General features: G+C 41.7%; 2 protein-coding genes across 2 annotated transcripts; one reads left to right on the top strand and one right to left on the bottom strand.

Annotated features, from left to right (window-relative positions):
• The first annotated feature begins 17,563 nt into the window (after positions 1-17,563).
• MYCTH_2307246 (uncharacterized protein) lies at positions 17,564-18,688 on the top strand. The gene has a single exon (XM_003664380.1). It carries the CDS (start codon positions 18,021-18,023, stop codon positions 18,432-18,434), a length of 414 nt encoding a protein of 137 aa, XP_003664428.1. The 5' UTR covers positions 17,564-18,020; the 3' UTR covers positions 18,435-18,688.
• Positions 18,689-18,929: 241 nt separating this feature from the next.
• On the bottom strand, positions 18,930-21,015 carry MYCTH_108044 (MFS sugar transporter-like protein; the record flags this gene model as incomplete). The annotated part of the gene is made up of 6 exons (XM_003664379.1): positions 18,930-19,026; positions 19,115-19,608; positions 19,750-19,931; positions 20,028-20,429; positions 20,501-20,903; positions 20,967-21,015. 6 exons carry the CDS (start codon positions 21,013-21,015, stop codon positions 18,952-18,954), a joined length of 1,605 nt encoding a protein of 534 aa, XP_003664427.1. The 3' UTR covers positions 18,930-18,951.
• Between the last annotated feature and the right edge of the window lie 695 nt (positions 21,016-21,710).

Here is a 21,710-nt window from a genome sequence, read left to right as displayed (position 1 = left end):
GCGATATTGATATTGTTATGCTGCCTCTTCTAGAGTCCGTAGTGGTCTGCCTACCACTATCTGTCTCTTGTGGTAGATCTATAGGATATGCCTTTCCTTGAGCATCGTCTACTCGCGATCCTTGTATACTCCCTATCTTGCTAGTCGAATATGACTCCATTTGGGGTTGCAGGTAGCTACCATTCTTCTAGCTAATGTCTAGGTCGTAGTCTTCATGCTATAGTAACCCTAATATTATATCTTTGTCGTTACCTATGTCTACGATGCTAAATATAATTACTATAGTCTTCCCTGCCATAGTAATGTCGATCGGTTTGGTCTCCCTATATACCTATTACGTCGGGAATGGCCCTTTGACTATACTATGCTTCCGCTTTATTCTCTAGGGTATCTATAGCTGATTTACAAGTATTAGCGAAATTAGATTTATCTCTACTCTACTATCTACTAATACAAGCATTTCGTGCTATTTCTACTATGCTGTTATTTATAATTACTTGTCTTGCCGCCGTCGTCTAAAGATTATAGCAATTTCCTATATTTCTGCTAGGAGGTCTCGATATAGTAGTCTCTTATACTAGTCCCTCCTATACTACGCTACTACTCGCCGCTACATAGGCGTTAATGGTTTCTAGGCCCCTCGAAGGGCCCTGACCTATTTCCTAGGTCAGTACTAACCTCTTTAATTATTTGGCTAATAGCAGCTTTGTCAATCGTACTTATTTCTATAAGCTATTTAGTGCTTATAGCTTCCTACTATTAGGTCTGTTCTGCTTTCCGTTATACGTGCTATAGCTTTATCTAAAGCTCCTAAATTCGTAATTTCTTTTCGTCCATATAATAGAGGCAATCGTTGCTCTAGCACGAGTCCTATATGTCTCGTCCGGTTCCGCAGTGCCTAGGCTAGGCTCGTCTTAGAACTATCGTAATACTTTCTAGATCGTAGGCTTCGATCTTCTAGAGCAATTCGGCTGCTCTGTTTCTTATATCGTAGACTTATTTCACAGGGTATAAACTTCCGTCCTTATTTCTTTGCCAGGTCGGCTAGTGATTATTTTCGAATTTGTCGTGGAAGTGGTATCGGCATTCGTGTGCTACACACTGGAACTAGGGCACTTGCGTATGTGCCTCGTGTCAAGGGTGTAGTTGTATAGCGTTACCTAGGAGGTATTGGAATTCTTTCCTAAATCCTTCCTATTATATATAGACCGTAGGTACTCTAGTACTAATATAGGAGTATTTCTTCTAGTAGCTTTCCTATATACGCTTGTCTTTTCCGTGGTTTACTTGTATAAACTAGTATTCTAGGTTCTATACGTCGTTACTAAGTTGTTAGCCATCAAGATACTTGGTATAGCTATTAGGCCTATTATATATTATAGGCTATTCTCCTTTAATAGTTTCTATAATATGTTAGAGTTCCCTTATTTCGTCTCTTATTCTATTGCTCTAGTAGATAAGTCAAATTAAGTGTCTATCTCATTTACGTAGTTCTACGTTAAGCTAAAAAACTTCATTATAATACTATTCGATTCGTTCCTAGAGGAATAAAACATTAGGTCTAGGTCTTCTAATTCCTTAGGTATCGGTTATCTACAATCTATCCTACCTCTATATAACTATAAAACCCTACTACCTCAAGACTAAGAGAATCGAAACTAGCAGTGTATATTCTCTTGCCATGTCCCATTTGGCAAGACCTATCTTTAGGTCTATAGTGACCAGTTCGGAGTATGGTGCTTATTTGTCTTTACCGTCGCCGTCGTATCTAAGACTGTCTATATTACTACCCTTGTCTTCGTAGCTTGTAGCCATTACTTCGATAATATCCTTAGTAGTTTTATTAATAGTCGTAATTTCCTTTCTAGGGGTTAGTTTCTATTCTTTCTTTAGGCTCTAGCATTCTCGCTTATAGTGCCCTTTCTTTCCGTAGTTATAGTAGGTAACATTAGACTTGTCTTTAGTCGTCTTCTTCCGGTCCTACTTCTACGCTATATCTATATCTATAGCTCTAGGGTACGTCCTATATAAGGTATTAACGTATGCTCGCTTTTTCTTGTCATTAGCCTTAACTATAGTTCTATTTATTTGACCTCGTTTTTATTACTCTTATATATAGAGTCAATCATCGATTCTAATAGCCTATATAATATATTTATCTAGGGTCTTAGGCTAATCGTACTTATATAGCTTGTCTTTAACCTTTTCCTTTAAGCCGTTATAGAATAGTTACATTAACGCCTCGTCATTAAGCTATGACTTAAGTATATCCTATCTAAACTATATAACGTAGGAGGCTACTAACTTGGTCTATTAGAGATTAACAAGTCTTTCTTACGTATAAATCTTCTTATCCTTATCACTAAAAACCTTCCAAAGCTCTTCTTTAAAACGGTCGTAAGATCGGAAGACTACCTATATAAACGCGTCTTAGTCGTCTTCGTCTTCTTTAATGAGATAGTCATTCTATATAGGCTTAAACCATCTAAGTACCTTACCCTCTAGTCTTGTAGCTATATAGAGGACTTTAGCTTTATCGTCTAGAAACTTATCGTCATTAAGCCAGAAGTAGGATCAGAGGTTTATTAGGAATCCTACAAGATCCTCCTTAGTTCCTCTATATTTATTAGGTAGTTCGATCTTAATATAGCTTGCTTTAGCGGTCTCGAGCGTCTCGATTTTAGCATAGGCCTCGTTAACTAGCTTCTATAAGTACTTTTCGCGGTTCTCGAGTTCCTTAATTCGAGCTTAAGCAGCCTTATCTCTCTAGTCTAACTCCTAGATTCGCTACTAGAGTTGACTAAGCTAAGTGAGTAGCTGTTCGGCCGTGACGTTAGTAGCCATGTCGATATCGAGGTCGAAGTCACCTCCGTTCTAAACCATAACAGAACAAAGGGAGTGGTAACAACGTATAACGAACCTAACTCAGACTTCTTCTAAAAGGGTCTAGACGGAGGTAGGTAAAGCGGGACAAGTAGGCAGGTCGTCTGAGGGATTTGGTAAAGCTAAAGGGTTTATAACAACACTTAGAGTTATCTCTTATAGTAATTAGCAATGCTTAGTATAAGTACTGTGATTGTAATTATTACTACTAGCGAACTCCTAGAGTCTACTATAACGAGTGACTATCTATATATATATATAATCCTAGTGATCATTCCTGATCACGGTGATCGTAAGTGATCGTATGGTGGTGATCACCCTGATCACTGGTGAGCGTAGTGATCACTATACTTCCTATGCTATAATTGGTCCTTTCGTTCCTTCGACTTGATTGGCCTATTTGTGCCAGTGGCTTAGGCGGCATCTGCATATATATTTCCGTGACATAAATAGTAGTAGAAACTTTACTTTTAACTATTAAAACTAGATTTATATTGCTTTGACGATTAATCTAGTATTACTTTTATAATAGTTATGCTCTATTTTAGCGACTTAGTAACCGAACTAGGCAATTCTATTATAATTACTATAAAATCTCTATTCCTAGCGACTTAGTAACTAGGGCAATTATCTATCTTTCTCTTATCTATTAACCTTATCTTTGTTTGACCTTGGCGACTTAGTAACTAGTAGCTAGGCAAATCTTATATTAACCCTAGGATCTTTTCCTATAGAAGATCCTCCTTAAGCTTCCTATTCTTTAAATACTCCTACTAAAAAACTAAATATTAGAGAATTATCTAACTATATTACAAGCGTTCTAAGGAGGTATAATAAGATATCTTATATACTATAGGTATAACCATTAGAATATGATCTTAATAACTAGCCTTAAGAAGATCCCTAGTAGGAACTAGAGTTATCACTTAAATTTACTAACGAATATAAGCTATAGTAAGTTAAACCTGACAAGTTTAATGCTAATAAGGAAACGTTAGTTTAGTTAAATGGTAAGATAGATCTTTGGTTTAATTAGCTAAAGGAACGAACCGATAGTATTTCTAATAAGACTAAAGGAGCCATCTATAAGCTGTCCTAGACATTTGAAAAGAGTCTTATTAGAATAGACTGTAACTTTGTAAACTACCTATAAGAAGCTAAAGATTAAATTTCCTAGTGCCTAGAGAAATATACAGAAGAAATGACGGTACTATTAGTTAATTATATCAAAGGGCTAGAAATCTATATAAATTAGTATAGTAATATACTTGGCCGAGTAATATCTTAAATAAAGGAATTAGTTAATATAATATATAGTATAGATAACGAGATTAATAATTAACTGCCTAATTATTAGCGATCTTCCTTTGACCTTACTAGACGTAGTACTATTATAGAAGAAGTATAGTAAGTTAATGATCTTATAAAAGATATATAATATAATAGTAGTACCTTTTCTATACCTTCTAAGAGCGTTAGTATTAGCTATTATTATAATCTTAGCCACCCTAAATATATATAGTCTTTATATAAAGTCCTATACTTTATAACTAGCGATAGTAAAGGTAGAGAACCTAGTTCCTTAAGCTCTAATGATAGTAACGACAAGCTATCTAACTATTACTAACCTTTAGATAACTAGAATCTAAGACGCTATTATAGCGCTCTATACCCTAGTAATAGTAATAGTAATAATGGTAATAGTAATAATAGTAATAGTAATAATAGACGTTATGGATGTAAGTCTATATATAATACTATTATAAGTATATAGAGCCGTTTAGACTTTAAGATTAAGAGGGACAATATTAGCTAGTTTGATCTTTCTTTCTGTAACTTATATTCCTTAGGCATTATTAATGATAATAAGAATCTAGTATTTACTAATATCTACTACTTCGTTAACTATATTAAAACCTTCCTAGAAAGCGACCCTTATAGTAGCGTTAAGATATAGATTCTATCCTTCTTCTAAACTCTTCTTAGCAGTCTAGCTATCATTTAGTAGACTAATAAGTTAAATAGCTCTATATATAGATAATTATATAAACTAGGTCTTTAAGCCATTATAAATTAACTATAGGAATGCTTTATACCTAATACTATAATTATTACTTATAAGTTTAATAAAGCCTACCTATATTTAAAGGATATTACAAAGGACAAGCAGGTATTTAGTTTCTTCGTTTAGAAGATACTTCGTTAGGTATATTTAATATATATACTTAACGAACGTAACGATAACTAGTAAGGAGTTATAGTTTAAGTCTAATTAGTTATAGACCTTTACGTTAAGTAGTATTTAGATCCTCCCTAGCAATACTCCTTACTTAGCACGTATATATAGTATATTAAGCAATCTCGATCTATCGTTCTAGCGGCCGCTCTTGACCACTACCTATATCTATAGAAAAGGTTATCTATAGATAGCAAATTAGAGTCTCCTAGGGCTAAAGATAAGGGCTCGTATAAGCCTATATACTATAACGCTAATTGACCTCGACAATTTAGCTATAGATATGACAAGTCTCCTAAATATAACTAGCGTAACCGCGGATTTGACCGTAATCGCCGGTTTGATCGCGATTGCGGATTTGACTATAACCGTGACCAGGATCGCCATAACTAGGATCGCTACGATTAGGATCGCCATAAGCAAGGTAATCGTGGCCAAAAGTAGGTCAGATTTGGTAAGGATAACCGCTAGCGAAAGGAATATCGCGACCGCGCCTACTTTACTAAAGAAGCTAGTAATGGCTCTAAGCCAGATCAATCTAACGTATAGTTAGCTAAAAGCGCTTCTAAATCTAGATCTAAATCTTTGGGTAGTGACACTAATATCGTATATATTATTTTAGACTTATAGCTTACTTACTATAAATGCTATAAGTCCTTTAACTTATAAGTTAAACTATATACCTATATAAAGTAATACTATAGAACTAGTTCTTTTCCTTCTATCTATAACTATAAAGCTAATCTTATAGATTTAGCTTACTATACCTATAGTTTTCATAATACTACTCCAGAATCGTGAAACGTTCTCTTCTGGCACTTAAAATCTTATAAGGATATAAAATCTAGTAGCGTTTACTACCTAGTAGATCTTTTTACTTTAATCTACTAGTTAGATCTACCTACTTTGCTACTAGAAAACGTATACTAAGCTATAGATGTACTACCTATTATATTATTAATAGACACTATAGTAAAAGTATACTAGGTTAGGGATATACCTCCTAGATATACGCCTAACTGCTATGGTTTACTATTAGGATATACTTATCTACGTGTTAAGGTATACTATAAACCTATAGATCGCGAAGCTATAGAAATATACCTAGATCCTAGCGCTAGCTGCTCCCTAATCGACTATATATTCCTATAGTAATTAAACTACTAAATTGAACGATATAAAGGCAAAGTCAAGGGTATAAGAAACGCTATATTAAACCTTAACGAATAGGCGTCCTTTAATATCCATTTACTAGGTATAGAAAACGGCAATCCTACCCTAGCTAAGTTTACCTATATAGCGTAGGTTATCAACTCTTTAGCACCAAATCTTTTAATAAGAAACGAATTCCTAGATTTGTATAACGCGAATATTAACTACTAATATAAGGAAGTCAAATTATAGCTATTTAATTTCCGTTTTCCTTTCTCTATATATATATACTCCATACCCTATATATAGAAGGTCAAAACTACTCGCGAAATCACTCTTCTACCTAACTAACGGACAATAGTGCCTATTAAGTATAAGCCTCTCCCGATAGGTCTTACCTTTATATTTAACTCGGCTTATATAGCCGTCTATAACTTCGTTATAGATATAAAGACCTTAAAGGTTATACCTATCGAAAATACTATATAGGGAACGCTATATATTCCAAAGAGGCACCCTATTAAAAGGATCAAAGAAATAGAAGATAGTAGCTAACTTGCCTATTTATAGAATACCGCTTTCTATATAGTAGTGATTATAACTACCACTTTAACAATGGCTACACCTATAGTAGCAAATAACGTTAACCCCATAATAGTAATCGCCAATTAATACGACGTTATACCGGTTAACGCTTTCTTTAATTTAAACCGCTATTCGAACGTAATCCTCGAAGGTAGTTATGTCTCTATAAAGCTACCTATAGCTATAGCCTTATTTATAGCTACTAGCGACGTAAACGTCGTTAACGATACCAATTTAGATATACCTATTAGCGACTTCGTCTTCTAACTTACCTAGCAATCTTAACCTTTTCTACTATAGAATATTTCACTAGAAGCAATCCTAGGAGCTAACGAAGTTCCTAGCAAAACGGAACGTAAGCTATACGTACCTAAGAAGCATTCTACCCTAGGATTAAAGATATCAGGGTCCCTGCCCGAGATTATCACTAATAACGGCATCTATATATATATAGGCGACGTAAAACTAGCCAAAAAGTTTGCTAACTTGGTTAACAGATTCCTATAACTCTAGAACGACGCTAGTCTGATTAATATATCGTAAAACGAATATATAAAAGTGCCACTTGTAGAAGGCTAGTAACACCAGAAAGTACGCTCCCGTATATATCTGTTAAGCCAGAGGGATAGGGAAGTCCTAGATAAAACCTTTAACGCCCTCTATTAATAGGGCAAATTACGATTTGCAAAGGACGCTACTCCTTTTGCCTATCTTATTTTTGTAATCTAGTATACTTATAAAAGTCGTCGTAAAGGGCCGTATTGTCATCGATCTATATAGTCTAAACAAGGTTATAGTTTCCAATAACTACCTATTGCTACTATAGTCTAAGATTATCGTAGCTCTATAAAGAAAGAAGTTTATTATGGCAATTGACGCTATATTATTCTTCTATCAATTTAGTGTATATCCTTTATATTAAGATAGATTTACGCTAATTAGCCTTCGCGGTCTAGAATAGCTAATTATAATGCTTATAGGTTACTATAATTCGCCTATATATATATAACGGTTTATAGATCAGCTGTTACGACTATATTCCTCCTACTATTACGCGTTTATTAATGATATTGTCATTTTCTTAGATATAGCTAAGGATTATATATAGCATTTAAAGACTATTTTTAACCTATTTCGCAAGAAGAATATCGCTATCTTGCCTACCAAGTTATATATTGGCTACCTGAATATGGAACTACTTAGCTTTTATATAGATAGTCTTGGCCTTACCAATATAGATTAGTGTATTAAAGCGTTTAAGTAGTTATCTTTTCTACATACGTTAAAAGCGCTAGAATAGTACTTAGGCGCTACTAGTTTCCTTCGATACTTGATTCTATACTATACGAAGATCGCCAAGCCGCTCTAGAAACGTAAGACTGACTTACTTATATATAGCTATAAGTCTAGTGAACTAGAAGTTAGTAACTATACTTAGAAGATAGGCTACTATAGCTATACTTCCTTCGAGCTAACCAAGCAGGAAGAAACGTCCTTTATAGCCCTATAAGAGGCTATATATTATAAGAACCCGACTATCCTCTACCACTTTAATCCTAATAAGCAGCTATATATTTAACTCGATAGCTATTTAGAACGCGGATTTGGTATTATAATCTTCTATACTTGTGACGGATACGACTAGCGCCTAGGTAACCCTATCCTAGCTAACTAAGTGCTACTAGTAATATTTTTAAGCCGCCTATTAACAAAGGCTAAGATATGATATAGACCCTTTAAATAGGAAGTTACTTGTCTGGTCTAGGCAATTTACAAACTATATATAATAGTCTATTTGGCACGTATACTAGTTATCGTCCTAACTAACCATACTACTATATATAGTATTATAGAACAAACTAACCTAGATACAAGTTCTACCGACCATGCCAATTGTTACCTAATTAACGTGTCTATCTACTTGTTATAATATAACCTTAAGGTCTATCATCTTCCTAGAAGACTTAACTTCGTATTAGATATATTAAGCAGATTAAGCGCCTTAGGAGACCCCAAACCTTCTAAACGACTAGAAGGATTAGCTATACTTAACGACATTTAGTTCGCTTTCACTAAGGCACGGATAGATTCTAAACTCAAGGCAAAGTTCGTTAATGGCTATGAGGCTGATATTAAGTATGCCCCTATTATTAAGGATCTTATCAAAAATAAACGCGTAGATAGGACTATTAACGATAAGGGTATTGCTATTTTCTTACACTATAGGCTACCATTTATCCTAATTAACGAGCTCCTTTACTATATTTATCTAGATAGTATATATATACTATATATACTATCGAGCCTCGTATAATAGATCCTAAGCTTAGCCTATAATAAGAAGTATCACTTTAGAACTAATAAGATAATATATATTATTATTATTATTATTAGTCCTACACCACTATACTAATAAGTATACCAGAGCCTCTCTAGTTATATACAAAGGAAACCATGCCTAATAGGCTAGATAAAAACCTCTGTCCCTCCTTCAACGCCTAATCTAGAATACTAATACACTATAAAGAAAAGGAGAAGTAGCTAGTATAGCCCTAAAGAGGCCTTCCCTCCCGGTCTAGCCTTCTTACAAGGCGGTATTCCGGGAGCCTCCCTAGGTCTATTAGCCACTATAGAACCCTCCTTGCTAAACGATAGTTACAGGCCCCTATGCCCTATAAAACGAGGTCTAGGTCCCTTTACGACCGTATTTCCTAGGATTCCTACGTTCGGCTTCTTGGTAGGTTCGGGCACCAAATAACTAGGTGCTCGACAGTCTCCCTCCCCTAGCCATAAGTATAGTAAGGGGTGCTAACCCCCGGGACTTAGGCCCTAAATAGGAAGTCGCGGAGGCTAATAGCCCCTATATAGGCCTATACTAGTAGGGAGCTCTAGGCCTTTGTTAGGCCTTGGTGCCTTTGTAGGCCCTCTCCTGTAAAAACCAGGCAGGGGGGGTCCTTGTCCGACATACGCTATATCCTCTTACTAGCTTAGTCGGCCCTCTAGCGGTTGCTCTAGCTAGCTACTACGGCTAGTTCCGTAGCCTATAGCCTTCTTTATAGGGTCTAAAGGGGGGGTTGACCCCCCCTATAGCCTTCCTAAACCTACTACCAGACTGTCGACCTTGCTACCTCGAGGGCTATAGGCCTCGGCTCCTAGCCCCTTGCCCTAGCCCTTCTCTTCCGGAACCTCTGGTTTAGCCTATTATAGGCCTGCTAGATAAGAGCCCTTATAAGGACCCGGGAGGCCCCTAGGCCTACCCTAGTCTATAGGAGCGGCTAGTCGAGTTTGGCTTCGAAGTTAGCTAGCCTTTTATTGAGATAGAGGTCGAGGGGCGGTATCTAGGCTTCTGTTTCGAGGCACTGGATAGGGGTAGCCTTATAGGCCCTGGTGACTACTTGAAGGGCCCTGTATTAGGCCTTTAATAGTTCCTTGGTAGGGCCTTCCGGCTTACCCCCTGGCTTGGTAGGCTTATAGAAGTTCGAGGCCCTATAAGCTAGGGCACTATAGATATACTTGGTATAGACCTTACAGGCCTATAGGAGGCCAGGGCCCTAGGTCTTCGTAGCAAGCCTAGTTAGGGTAAACTCCTAGGTTTCTAGCTTCTTAGCTACCTTTACGTAGTAGGGGCCCTACTATAGCCTCTAGTCTAGCTAGACCCTAAGGAATCTAGCCGACTTTGACGGGGCTATAGTGGTAGTACCCCCTCTAGGCCGTAAGAGCTCTAGCGGTCGCGACCACTGTTTCCGGCCCCTGTTAAAGTAGATAAGCTCGTACTTTTCTAGGGTAAAAGCTATACCCTAGGTCTTTGCCTACTAAAGGCAGGCCTTCTAGGCCCTCTATAGCTAACCGTTATAAGCCTCCTCGGCCCTCCCGAAGGCTAGAAGGTTAGTATTGTTAGCGAAGCCTATTAAACTGACTATAGGGCTGGCCTGGCAAATGGCCTAGTAAAGGGAGGCTATATAGAGGATAAATAGTATAGGGGAGAGGGGTAACCCCTATAGGACCCTGGCCCTTACCGCTATATCCTCTGTTTCCTAGCTATCGAAGTAAAGGATAGCTACCCTGTCCTATAGCTACTCCCTGACCTAGACCACTAACCACTTTAGGAAGCCCTAGCTCTATAAAGTGGCTAGTAGCTAGGTATAATTAACAGTGTCGAAAGCCCCTAAGATATCAAGTTATAAGAGGGAGGTAGCTACCTTATATCTCTAAGCCTCCTAAACCTGAGCCGTAATAAGCCAAATGGCTAGTTCCGTAGACCTATATTCCCGGTTACCTATCTGCTCGGCTAGGAGAAGCCTATAGGCCTCTATAGTAGCCGTTACCTTCTAGGTAACTATAGCCTCTAGCACCTTACCTACTATTAGTAAGAGTGCTATAGGCCTATAGCTACCTAGGGTAAAGTAGGCCTATAGGGGTTTACTAGGCTTATAGAGAACTACTATCTTAGCCCTTTTAAACTAGGCCGGGAAATAGCCGAGCTATAGGCTCTCTAAGGCTAGTTTAGCTAGTATCCGGTAGAGCGGCTGCCTATAGGCCTTTAGTAGGCCTATAGAGAGGAGGTCCTCCCCTAGGGCCTTCTATAGGGCCGCTCTAGCTAGTACTACCCTAACTTTGCCTACTATGACTTTATAGCCTATCTCGAACTTCGGCTCCTAATGGTCGTTTAGTTCCGGGTTATTAATATCCGATAGGTCTGCTTTTAGGTTCGGAAAGAACTTATCGGCCAAGGCCCTAGCCTTCTATTAGTAGGTTATAAGCCTTCCTTTAAAGGCCGGGAGCTTTAGAGGGTCGACCGGTAGGTGGCTTTATAGCCTTGCCTACTACTCTAGCCTTTATAGTAGGTCTAGCTAGTTAGTTACCTCCTGTAACGTGGCTCTCTAGCTCTTAATCTTTATAGCTATAATAGTCTTAGCCTGGTCCTATAGGGCCTGCCGAAGTACCTCTTGTATATAGGGGTTTAGGGTGCCCCTATAGGCCCTCTCTACCTCCTTAGCCCTCTTCTAGGCCTCTCGAACCTCCTTCGTCTACTATCAAGCTTGTTTACTACCTGTACTAGCCTTCTTTGCTAGAGCCGAGACTATAGCTATTTTCTTAAGGGCCTCTATAAGCCTATCGAAGGCCTATAGAAGCTTCTCCGGGCCCTGGAAGACAGGCCCGGCTAGGGCCGATACCTACCTACTAAGCTAGAGTAGGAGGTAGGCCGCCTTGGCCCGTATAACCTCCTTGTCTAGGCTCTTCTAGTCCTACCCTCTACTAGCCGGTATAGGCCTATTAGTCCCTTAGAGGGAGACGTTTAGGGCCTATAGGTAGTAGTCGGATTTCTTATATTCTGTAATATCCCTATAGGTCGCTTCTAGCCTAGCTAAGGCCTAGAATGGGTCTATTGTAAAAGGCCGGCTATATTAGTCCCCTTAGGGGGCCCTAGTGACCTAGCTATAGGGCGTATATAGGTCAAGGTCCTATTGGTCTATGAAGCTAAGGAGGTCTCTAGCCCTTAGGCTAAGCCTATTAAACAGGTCCCAGACCGGGTAGTAGAGGTTGAAGTTACCTATAAGAACTAGGGGGTAGGTTGGCTAAGGTAGGGCTAATAGGTCCTATAAGAGGGCCTACTCCCCCTTATTATTATAGACTAACTAGAGCTCGAACCTCCTTTCTCCTAGGGCCGGAAAGGTTACCCTATACTAGTTCTCCTCTACTAAATAGTCCTACTAACTAACTAGGAAGCGTCTAGCTACTAGAATAACTGCCTTACCCTTAGGCTTATAAACTAGGTAGTATTTCGAAGCCTAGGGGTAGTATATTAACCTTATAAACCGGTTAATCTATAGTTCTTAGATAGCTAGTAGATTATATTTAGCCTCCTCTAATAAGACCTTAAGGGCCTATTTATTACCTTAGGTATTCTACTAAAGGATCTTAATTTACATTTAAGGTAGCTAGAGTAGAGGCTAAAGGTATAATGGGGTTAGAAAAGTGTTTGCCTACCCACTTTTTCCACCCTCTAACTTCAAAGACATATAGAACACACAAAACAGGGCCAAACTGCTACCAAATTAATATTACAACTACGGCTATTTCAGTACTTGATTAGGCTACCTTGTAATTAAGCCAAAAGATCCATTCTTTTCCCCATACCTATAGTCAAATTGACCAGGAATTCAACAGGTATTTAGCTTCAGACTTCCTACAGTGCTGTAGCCATCTGAGCCACCGTCTTAATCCGATGCCGCCTTTCAGAGATTTTTACCTTCATCCAGTGCTAGATATTTTCAATTGGACTGAGGTCTAGGCTCTGTGGTGGCCACTGGAGTAGCCGAACCTCGGCAGCCCTCTTCAACAGTTGAACAAACCCCCCGTGGTGATATATTGCCCCATCCTCTTGTAATTATACCCTAGAGCCGTACATTGACCTCATCTTGTTATAAAAAGGAAGGAAGTGTGGTATAAAGATCTGGTCGGTATATTCGAGTCGGTTCAACCGGGTACCCTAGGGCAGGATGACAAGAGGTCCCTTATATGGCCTACAAAAACAGCCCCAAACGCTAACTTTGGTTCGGCTACTCTTAAAGGCAGGGAGCAGACAATCAGGATAGTATTCCTCTTACGGGCTTCGTGTAACGTAGACTGTACGGCTCTCCTGGCCAATTTCAAAGTAGGCCTCATCTGACCAGCAAACCAGGGCCTAGGGAGTCCATTTATTCTGTTTGGCGAAGAGGAGCCGTTTTTTCATATTGATGGCTGAAATGTACGGCTTTTTCCGTACCTTGTGACGACCTTTTCTAGACTTCTTGAGGATAGCTCGAACAGTAAAGTTGCTGATCTACTGGCCGGATTTGGAAGGCGTTGTAAGTGATTTAAGGGTATCTATTCGGTAGATTATTATATATCGTAGAAGATGCCGGATAGCTCGATTGTCTAACTTAGATGGTCTTCTAGATCTAGGCTTTGATTGGAATGGCTTGTCGGCTCTATTGGTAAGGTTATGTTTAACTTTCGAGATGGTGTAGTTGATGGTCCGTTTTGACAAGCCGGTACGGGCTGCAATGGTACCTCCTTTCAATCCGGCCAAATGGAGGCTGTAAATTAGGGATCTCTAGGCTTCTGTAAGTTCCCTGCGAGTAGTCTTTGGTCTGGGAGCCATCTTACAGTATTGAAGAGGAGGTTGAAGATAGAAAAGTCGGTGTAACTGTCGTTGAAGTTGAAGAGGAGGTAGTTGGTTGACCCGATTTGGAAGTCGCTTACTAGGGTTAAAGTGGGCAAACACTTTTCTGACCCTACTGTATAATAGTTAGCTCTATAACTATTACCCCCTTGGCTGGTTATAAAAAGGAGGGGGTTCTAGGCTATAGAAAGGAGATATAGGTCTGTCGGGCGTCGAATAAGGCGTTCCTAGCTGCCTATTAGGCTAGGGTAGGCCTCCTATAGGGGCGTTTAGCCCTAGTTTAATAGTAGTTGTCATCTTCCGGCTAGTTACCAAACTCGAAGGCTACCTTCTAGTATAGTTACTCTAGTAGTTAGAAGGTTTAGAGTTTATACTAGTAGGCCTCTCTAGCCCTTTCCTAGGCCTTAACTTTCTTCAGGCAGCCCCTATACTAGGCTATATAGAGGCCCCTATAGGCCGTATACTTATAAGGGAAATAGTTAGAATAGGTAGGGCACTAGGCCTCCCTAGCCTTCCCCCCCTCCCTATAGGCCTTTACACTATAACAGCTATAATAGGCTAGCTACTAGCAGTACCGCTAGGTATAGCCAAAGCTCTAATACCTATAACATTACCTTAGCTCTAGAATATCCTAGTAGGGCTTATAGTCTAGTACCTAGGTATCCTAGACTATACCCTTATTATAGGCCTTCCGGGCCTTATCGAGGTCCTATAGGCCTAGGAGTACTATAGCCCACTTCCTCTATAAGCTCTTTAGTAGCCGGAACTTGACTATTTCGATCAAGTATAGGCCCACGGCCCCTTTAAAGTCTTGTTCGCTAACCCCCTATAGCTCCTCCTTCCGGACTCCTTTAGCTAGGACCATATAGGCCCTACCGACCTCCCTAGCCTCCTCTCCGAAGGCTATAGCTACCTATCACTTATTAACTAAATACTAATCCTTAGTAGCCTTATCTTTAAAGACTACTACTATATCCTTGCTTAGGAGCTTCCTAGCTATAACGGCTCCCTAGCGGCTAGAAGCCCTATTAACTACTTAGACTATCTTAGCTAGGGTTCGAGCTTTAAGGTCCTCCTATAGGCTTATATTCTATATCGTAACCTCCTACAAGGCCTGTAACGGCACTGCCTTGGCCGACAGTAAGCCTCCTTAGGGGCCTATTACCCCCTATTACGAGCCTATAACTACCTATACCTAGGTAGGGTAAGGGGTAGCCTTGAAGGCTTCTTTAAGGCCCTTTTTAACTTCCTTAGCTATAAGTTCCTATAGGTTTAGAACTAGGCCTATAATAGTAGTTATAAGGCCCTATAAGAGCCTATTAGTAAGGTCCTATGCCTTATCCTATTTAGGGCTTAATATAAGGTCGACTAGTTATATAATAAGACCCCTTAGTTCCTTAATATCCAGGGTAAGGTAGGCCTATAGTAGGCCCCCCTTTGATTAGTTTAAAGCTATAGGCCTCCCTACTTGGTAGCTTGGCAGTAGGCTTTAAATTAATGTTATGTTTAGGGGCGCTAGGTAGTCTATACGGTGAAAATTTTGACAGGTATACGAGGTGCGGTCGGATTATAGTCGGGTCTGGTTTCAACGCTTGCGATGCCTGTTGCACACCCGCAACGGCTCGCGTGCGGTTGAAAGTAGTACCGTTAGATAGCGTTTTTTGAGAGCTTTCCAGCGATGGTAGTTTCGTAAGTTTTGGTAGGGTATTCGCAAAGATGCAAGAGAGCCCCTAAGGGATTTAAATTGTTATTATTTATAAGATAATATAATATATATAATATTGTAATTGATAGGAAAACTAAATGTATATAAGACTATATAAAGTATTACCTTATCCATTAAGTTAATATTACTAATTATAACCTTTCTATAGGTAATTACTAGCTAATCTGTCTATTAGATATACTACCTATATAGGTAATTACTATTAATTTTATAGTAACATTACTATTAGTTCCTTTAGCTAGGACCTCCTAGTACCTAAATAAATATAACAAGTTTAATTTAATATTAACCGTATCTTATAAATTATCTAAATAAACACTCCTTATACTAGATTACTCTAACTATATTCCTATAGACTAGGGCTATATATTAATATAATAACTACTTCTATCTGACTAGGGAATACTAACTACTATTATATCTAACTATAATTATAAATTCATATCCAAGCTATAGACTAGTATATAGAAAGCGCTAGGTATAAAGCTATTAATAACTACTATATACTATCTATAGAAAGACGGTCTTATAGAGCGAAAGAACTAGACGGTAGAAATTGCTCTACACTTCTTCGTCTATAAGAACCTAATAAAATTTTTTTTTTTTTTTAGTCCTATACCGTTATGCTAATAAGCATGCCGGAGCCTCTCTAGTTATATACAAAGGAAACCGTGCCTAATAGGCAGGATAAAAACCTCTGTCCCTTCTCTAACCTAATGAAACTTAGACTACTATACTTCTATAGCTTTAGTAGCATTTAAACAGCACGTATACTGCCTCTATTAGCGTATCTCTATATAAGCTACTATATAGTTTCAAACCTACCGGACCGTTAGAGGCGCTAATAGCGTCGTCGTCAAAAACAGTATAAGATATCCCAGTCCTACACAAATATCTATACTAAGACACCTAGATAGCAATAGACTTTGTAACGGCCTATGCTAAATGTAGATATAACGTTAGCTACTATAACATCGAATTTAAGCTAGGCGACTAAGTATATCTACGCCTCTACTATAGTTACTACTTACCTAGACGGCCGTTATATAAACTATCCTAGTAATATATAGGTCCTTTTAAAGTTATTAAATATATTAGCTACCTAGCTTATTATCTTTATCTACCGCTAAATATAAATATCTATCCTATAATATTAATAATATACTTATTACCTATACCTCTAGGTACTAACCTATATAATTATATTATACTACCTCCTAACCCTATTAAGGATAGCTATACTAATAGTGGTTTAGAATCTAAAGATAAGTATAAACTTAAGTATATCTAGAACTATAAACTTATATATAATAAATATAGGTATCTAGTTAAATAGAAAGGACTTAGTTATAAATATAATATTTAGAAAACCGACTTCTAGCTATACTATATATATAAGATAATTAACAAATACTAGGTATACTAAGGAGGTTAACCTACTATAGCTTAAATAATATAAATCAAACCCTTATATAGATACCTTTATAAAGAGGTATTAAAGGCTCCCCTAAAAAGAGCTATAGATAGAAGATACTAAAGTAAGGCTATAGGTAGCTAAAAGGAAGATATATAGGACACTATAATAGTAAGATAATGCTATTACTTTCTATTACAATATTACTATAGAAAGAAGGCGCGTTTAAGAGCTATTTAGAGCTATAGTATAGGCACTACGTTTTTTCTTCTAGGCAGGGGACTTGATGTAGTACGTTATCTACGGACGTGTCTATTATGTAAGGCTAGATAAGATAAGACCTGTGGATCTGGTAAACGGGCTGGCAAACGGAGGGTTCTTTGTTCCTATCCTCTACTTATATAGAGCTATAGGGCTAGCAATCGTAGGAAGGAGACATCGCTCTTTTGAACTATTTACAATACTACCAACTTTCTTCCATCAATTGGAACCATCTTCCATCTATTGGAACCATCTTCTATCAGAAAGGTACAAGGCGGATGAAACATGCACCACGCGCTGGAAGATAGGCCTCTCGATTTCTTCGTCGCCATCTCTTCTGCCGCCGGCGCTGTTGGCAACCGCGTGCGGGCTGCGTACAGCGCCGCGAACTGCTTCCTCAACGCCTTGGTGCAGTACCGCCGCGCCCGCGCCCGCGGCCTCCCGACCTCGTCTCCCTCGAACTGACCGCCGTGTCCGACTCGGACTACCTCGCCGAGGACCTGGAGAAGGCCGCGGAGGTCGCGCGGAACCTCGGCAGCGAAACAGCATCTGCGAGAGCGAGCTGCTGGCCCTCCTGAGCGCGGCCATCGACGGCACCATGGCGTCGACATGCAACGGCCACGTCATCACGGGCATACGCATCACGGCAGCGATGCGGCCCTTCCGGACCGAGGACGCCAAGTTTAAGGCGGTGCGCCTCGCCGCCGCCGCCGCCGCCGCGTCGTTCAACCCGGCGCTGCGGGCGGCCAAGACGCGCGTTGAAGCCAATATGCAGGTGCTCGAGCCGCTGTCGAACGGGTCGATCCAGACGCTGGCCAAGGCGGTGTGTTCCAAGAGCAAGCTCGTTCCGGAGTCATCTGGAGAGTCGGCTTGGTGGCGGGTGATCTCATTTCGATGTCGAGACTTTTTGCATTTCTGCCGTTTACTTTACTTTATTTTTTTTGTTCTCTTCTCTGGTGAGGAGGGGGGTAGCCGGAGGAGGATGGTTCGATTGCCCGGCTTTTTGGGGTGAAGGTTTCACTTCGTTCGATATGCACTTCTTAAAGCTCCGGCTTTTGCTTCTTCTTCTTCTTCTTAATCTTTGACCTGAATGGATCGTTGCTATTGCTGACATTCGGGTCGTTAATAGCCTGTTTTCACATGAACTTGCCTTTGGTTTCTAAATAGATAATATTATTCTGTGGTTCTCCCCGTCCCTTTTTGCGATTGCTCTTTGCCGCTGGGCCCATCAAGATTGATAACTGGACAGAACTGAAGTGATTGTCAAGCCATTGGAACGTTCCATTTGGAGATATGGGCGGACTACGAGCGAGCTTAGCATTATGTAATATATTATTCCTTTGATTCGGTTTGGCTTTCTAGTTAAGAGGTAATATTATTAGGCTGGCCTTGACTATTTACGCTTAGGACGCGAGCGATCAATCTGCGCAACACTTCCCATACCATCCTGTCCCACTCCCTCATTACGCTGATTACCACCAAATCCGCAGTACCAACAAAGGTCAGAGTCAAGCATAGACCTGAGCTGCCTATGGTTCCGCTTTCTTCTCGGATGTAACAATTTCGCCCGCAGCCTTGTTCTGGTCACCGATGGGAACAGCAACCTGATGAGGAGGTTAGCAGGAGGTACCGAGCAATGTACCGAGGCAGGCTGTGATTTTGCCTGTTGTTTGTTGAGAGTGAGTAACGCACCTTAAGGTTACCGGCCTCGATCTCGCGCGCCAGCTCTTCCAGCTTGCTCGATTTCTTGTACTTCTTCCAGGCGGGCCGGCCCGAGTCAAACACCTCGTCCATCTCCTCGAGGGTGAAGCCCTTTGTCTCGGGCGCCAACAGGGTCATGTGGATAAAGGCGGCGCCGTTAAAGGCGCCAAAGATGTAGTACATCTTGTACGAGATGTTCCACAGCAGAGGCGGGACGGCGAAGGCCAGTACCATGTTCCAGAACCAGTTGGCCGCCGTCGCCAGCGAGACCGCCTTGGCACGGACCTTGTTCGGGAAGATCTCAGCCGGGTAGCTCCACGAGACGGGACCCCAGGTCGTGGCGAAGGTGGCGACGAAGAGATAGGAGCACGCGACGATGCCGGAGGAGACGGGCCGGTTGTTGCTGACGATCCAGCTGATGTCGCTGTTCTGGGGCGTCCGGGTCTCGTCGGTGTTGGGCTGGCCGTAGTACTGCTGGAGGGCGCCTAGAGGGGGAGAGAGAGAGAGAAGGGGGGGGGGGGGTCAGAAGAGAAGAGAAAGACGAGGCAAAGGGCGAGAAGAGAGAAGAGAGAAACAGGAAACGAAAGACACCGTGCCACTGGGCTTGAAAAAAAAGGGGAACGTACCCGAAACGAAGAGGAAGGTCATCATGCCAAAGGCACCGAGGATCAGAGAAGGACGGCGGCCCCATTTGTCGAGGAAGAGGATAGCGGGTAGCGTCAGGGCGACGTTGATCACGTATTGGATTGATGCGGTCGCGAGCGGAGAAGCAATCTGGGCACCCTCCATAATGTAGACAATGTAGTACCTGCATAAAAAGGAAGAGGGCGGTCAGAATCTCGTGGGAGGCTCCTCCGTAGGGGACCGAGGAACTGGGGGGGGGGGGATTCTCTATTTGCCGTACATCATGATGTTCATTCCGCTGAGCTGGGACCACATCTGAATGCTCATGCCCAGAGCGACACGCTTGAGTATCCTCGGCTGGACGAGCGTGCTAAAGGACGACTCGGCCTGCTCCCTCTCCAACCTCAGGGCTTCCTGAATTTCCTGGTACTGGGCGAGGACCTTGGGATGGTTAAGGTCACCTTTGCCGTGGAGGTTGGCGAGCACCCGCACGGCCTCGTCCCAGCGGTCTTTAGAGGCAAGCCAGCGCGGGCTGTAGGGACAGAAGAAGAGGCCGATCAGCAGGACGACGGCCGGGACCATCTGGACTCCCCAGGGGATACGGAAGGCAGCTGTCGGCTGGTTCGGGTCCTTGGATCCGCCACCGATGCCCTCGGCCGCCCCGAACTGGATGAAGTATTGGCTATTCAGGGGGGTGTTAATCATTAAGTAGCGCGCCCACACCAGGAGCGAACATTATATAGGTGCACGTACATCAAGATGCCCCAAGTGATAGCCCACTGCTGCAGGGATACCACCCGTCCCCGGATCTCCTTGGGCGCGATCTCGGACTGGTACACGGGCACGATGGACGAGGCGATGCCGACACACAGGCCGCAGATGACTCTGCCGACACAGAGCATGGCGACGTTCTGGGCGGCCGCCATGAGGATGGAGCCGATGATCCAGAGGACGCACGAGATCTGCAGGGCCACTTTGCGCGAGAACTTGTCGGCGATGAAGGACGAGCCCAGCGAGCCGACCAGACTGCCCGCAGGCATGGCGGCCGTGATGCCTCCCTGGGCGTACGAAACCGGGTTGTTGAAGTAGCGCTTGTACGCCTGAGTGCCGAGGACGCCCGACATGGAGCTGATATCGAAGCCGAAAAGGCCGCCGCCTGTGGGGAGTCAACTCGTCTTAGCATTGTCTATTTTACTCAAGAAACAATTTTTCAACCTACCGATGGCGGCAAACCCGCAGATGGCATAGACGTTGCTAGCTTGCCACATGGCGACGCAATATTCCTCCGCTGATGTGTGTGTGTGTGTATGTGTGTGTCTGGGATGCTTTCACCTTGTCAACCCGCGGTGCAATTGATAGCAAGGAAGGCCAGAGGCATCAATTAGCCAAAGATGCCCCGGCGGGGTGAGGCGAGGATGATCTCGAAAGCGCGTCAGAGGCTAGAATGATATTGCCGACCCAGTCTGACCAGACAAGGGAGCGAGACATGAAAGAGAGAGCAAAGGAGAGGGTGGAAGGCCGGAACGGGGCCGTGCCATCACTTCTACTATATGAGGAGCGAACCATTCGGACAGTCCCAAGCCAACGCCATGCTCCCCGGCTGTCTGGCAGCCATGCCACAGCATACTGCATAGCTTACTGGAGGAGGGATTGATCCCTTGGATGGACAAGGGCCTACAGGTCCATCACTTGCCTTGCTGGGAAGCAGGCATTATGGGGTTGCACGGCCGAGAGTCACACTACCCAGCCTAATGGTTGCGTGAGGAGAGGCAGCAGGAGCAGGAGCGACAGCAGCAACGTGCTGATTCTCGTCTCGCCAAGCAGGGTTTCCAAAGAACTGGTCGAGCCAACCACCGGTCGACTTGTTACTGAAGGGAACGTAGCAACGAGCCCTAGTGTAGCAACAGCTTGCCTAGTGTCACGAGGTACTCCTCGGGGTACGGTACGCCCTTTACTCTTCCCC

Source organism: Thermothelomyces thermophilus, chromosome 4 (assembly GCF_000226095.1).
Source record: "Thermothelomyces thermophilus ATCC 42464 chromosome 4, complete sequence".
Taxonomy (NCBI): Eukaryota; Fungi; Ascomycota; class Sordariomycetes; order Sordariales; family Chaetomiaceae; genus Thermothelomyces; species Thermothelomyces thermophilus.
This window is presented reverse-complemented; position numbering and strand designations above follow the sequence as displayed.

Excerpts from the sequence above, each read along its gene's own strand:
- MYCTH_2307246 (XM_003664380.1), top strand. The coding sequence starts at position 18,021 with ATGGCGTCGACATGCAACGGCCACGTCATCACGGGCATACGCATCACG.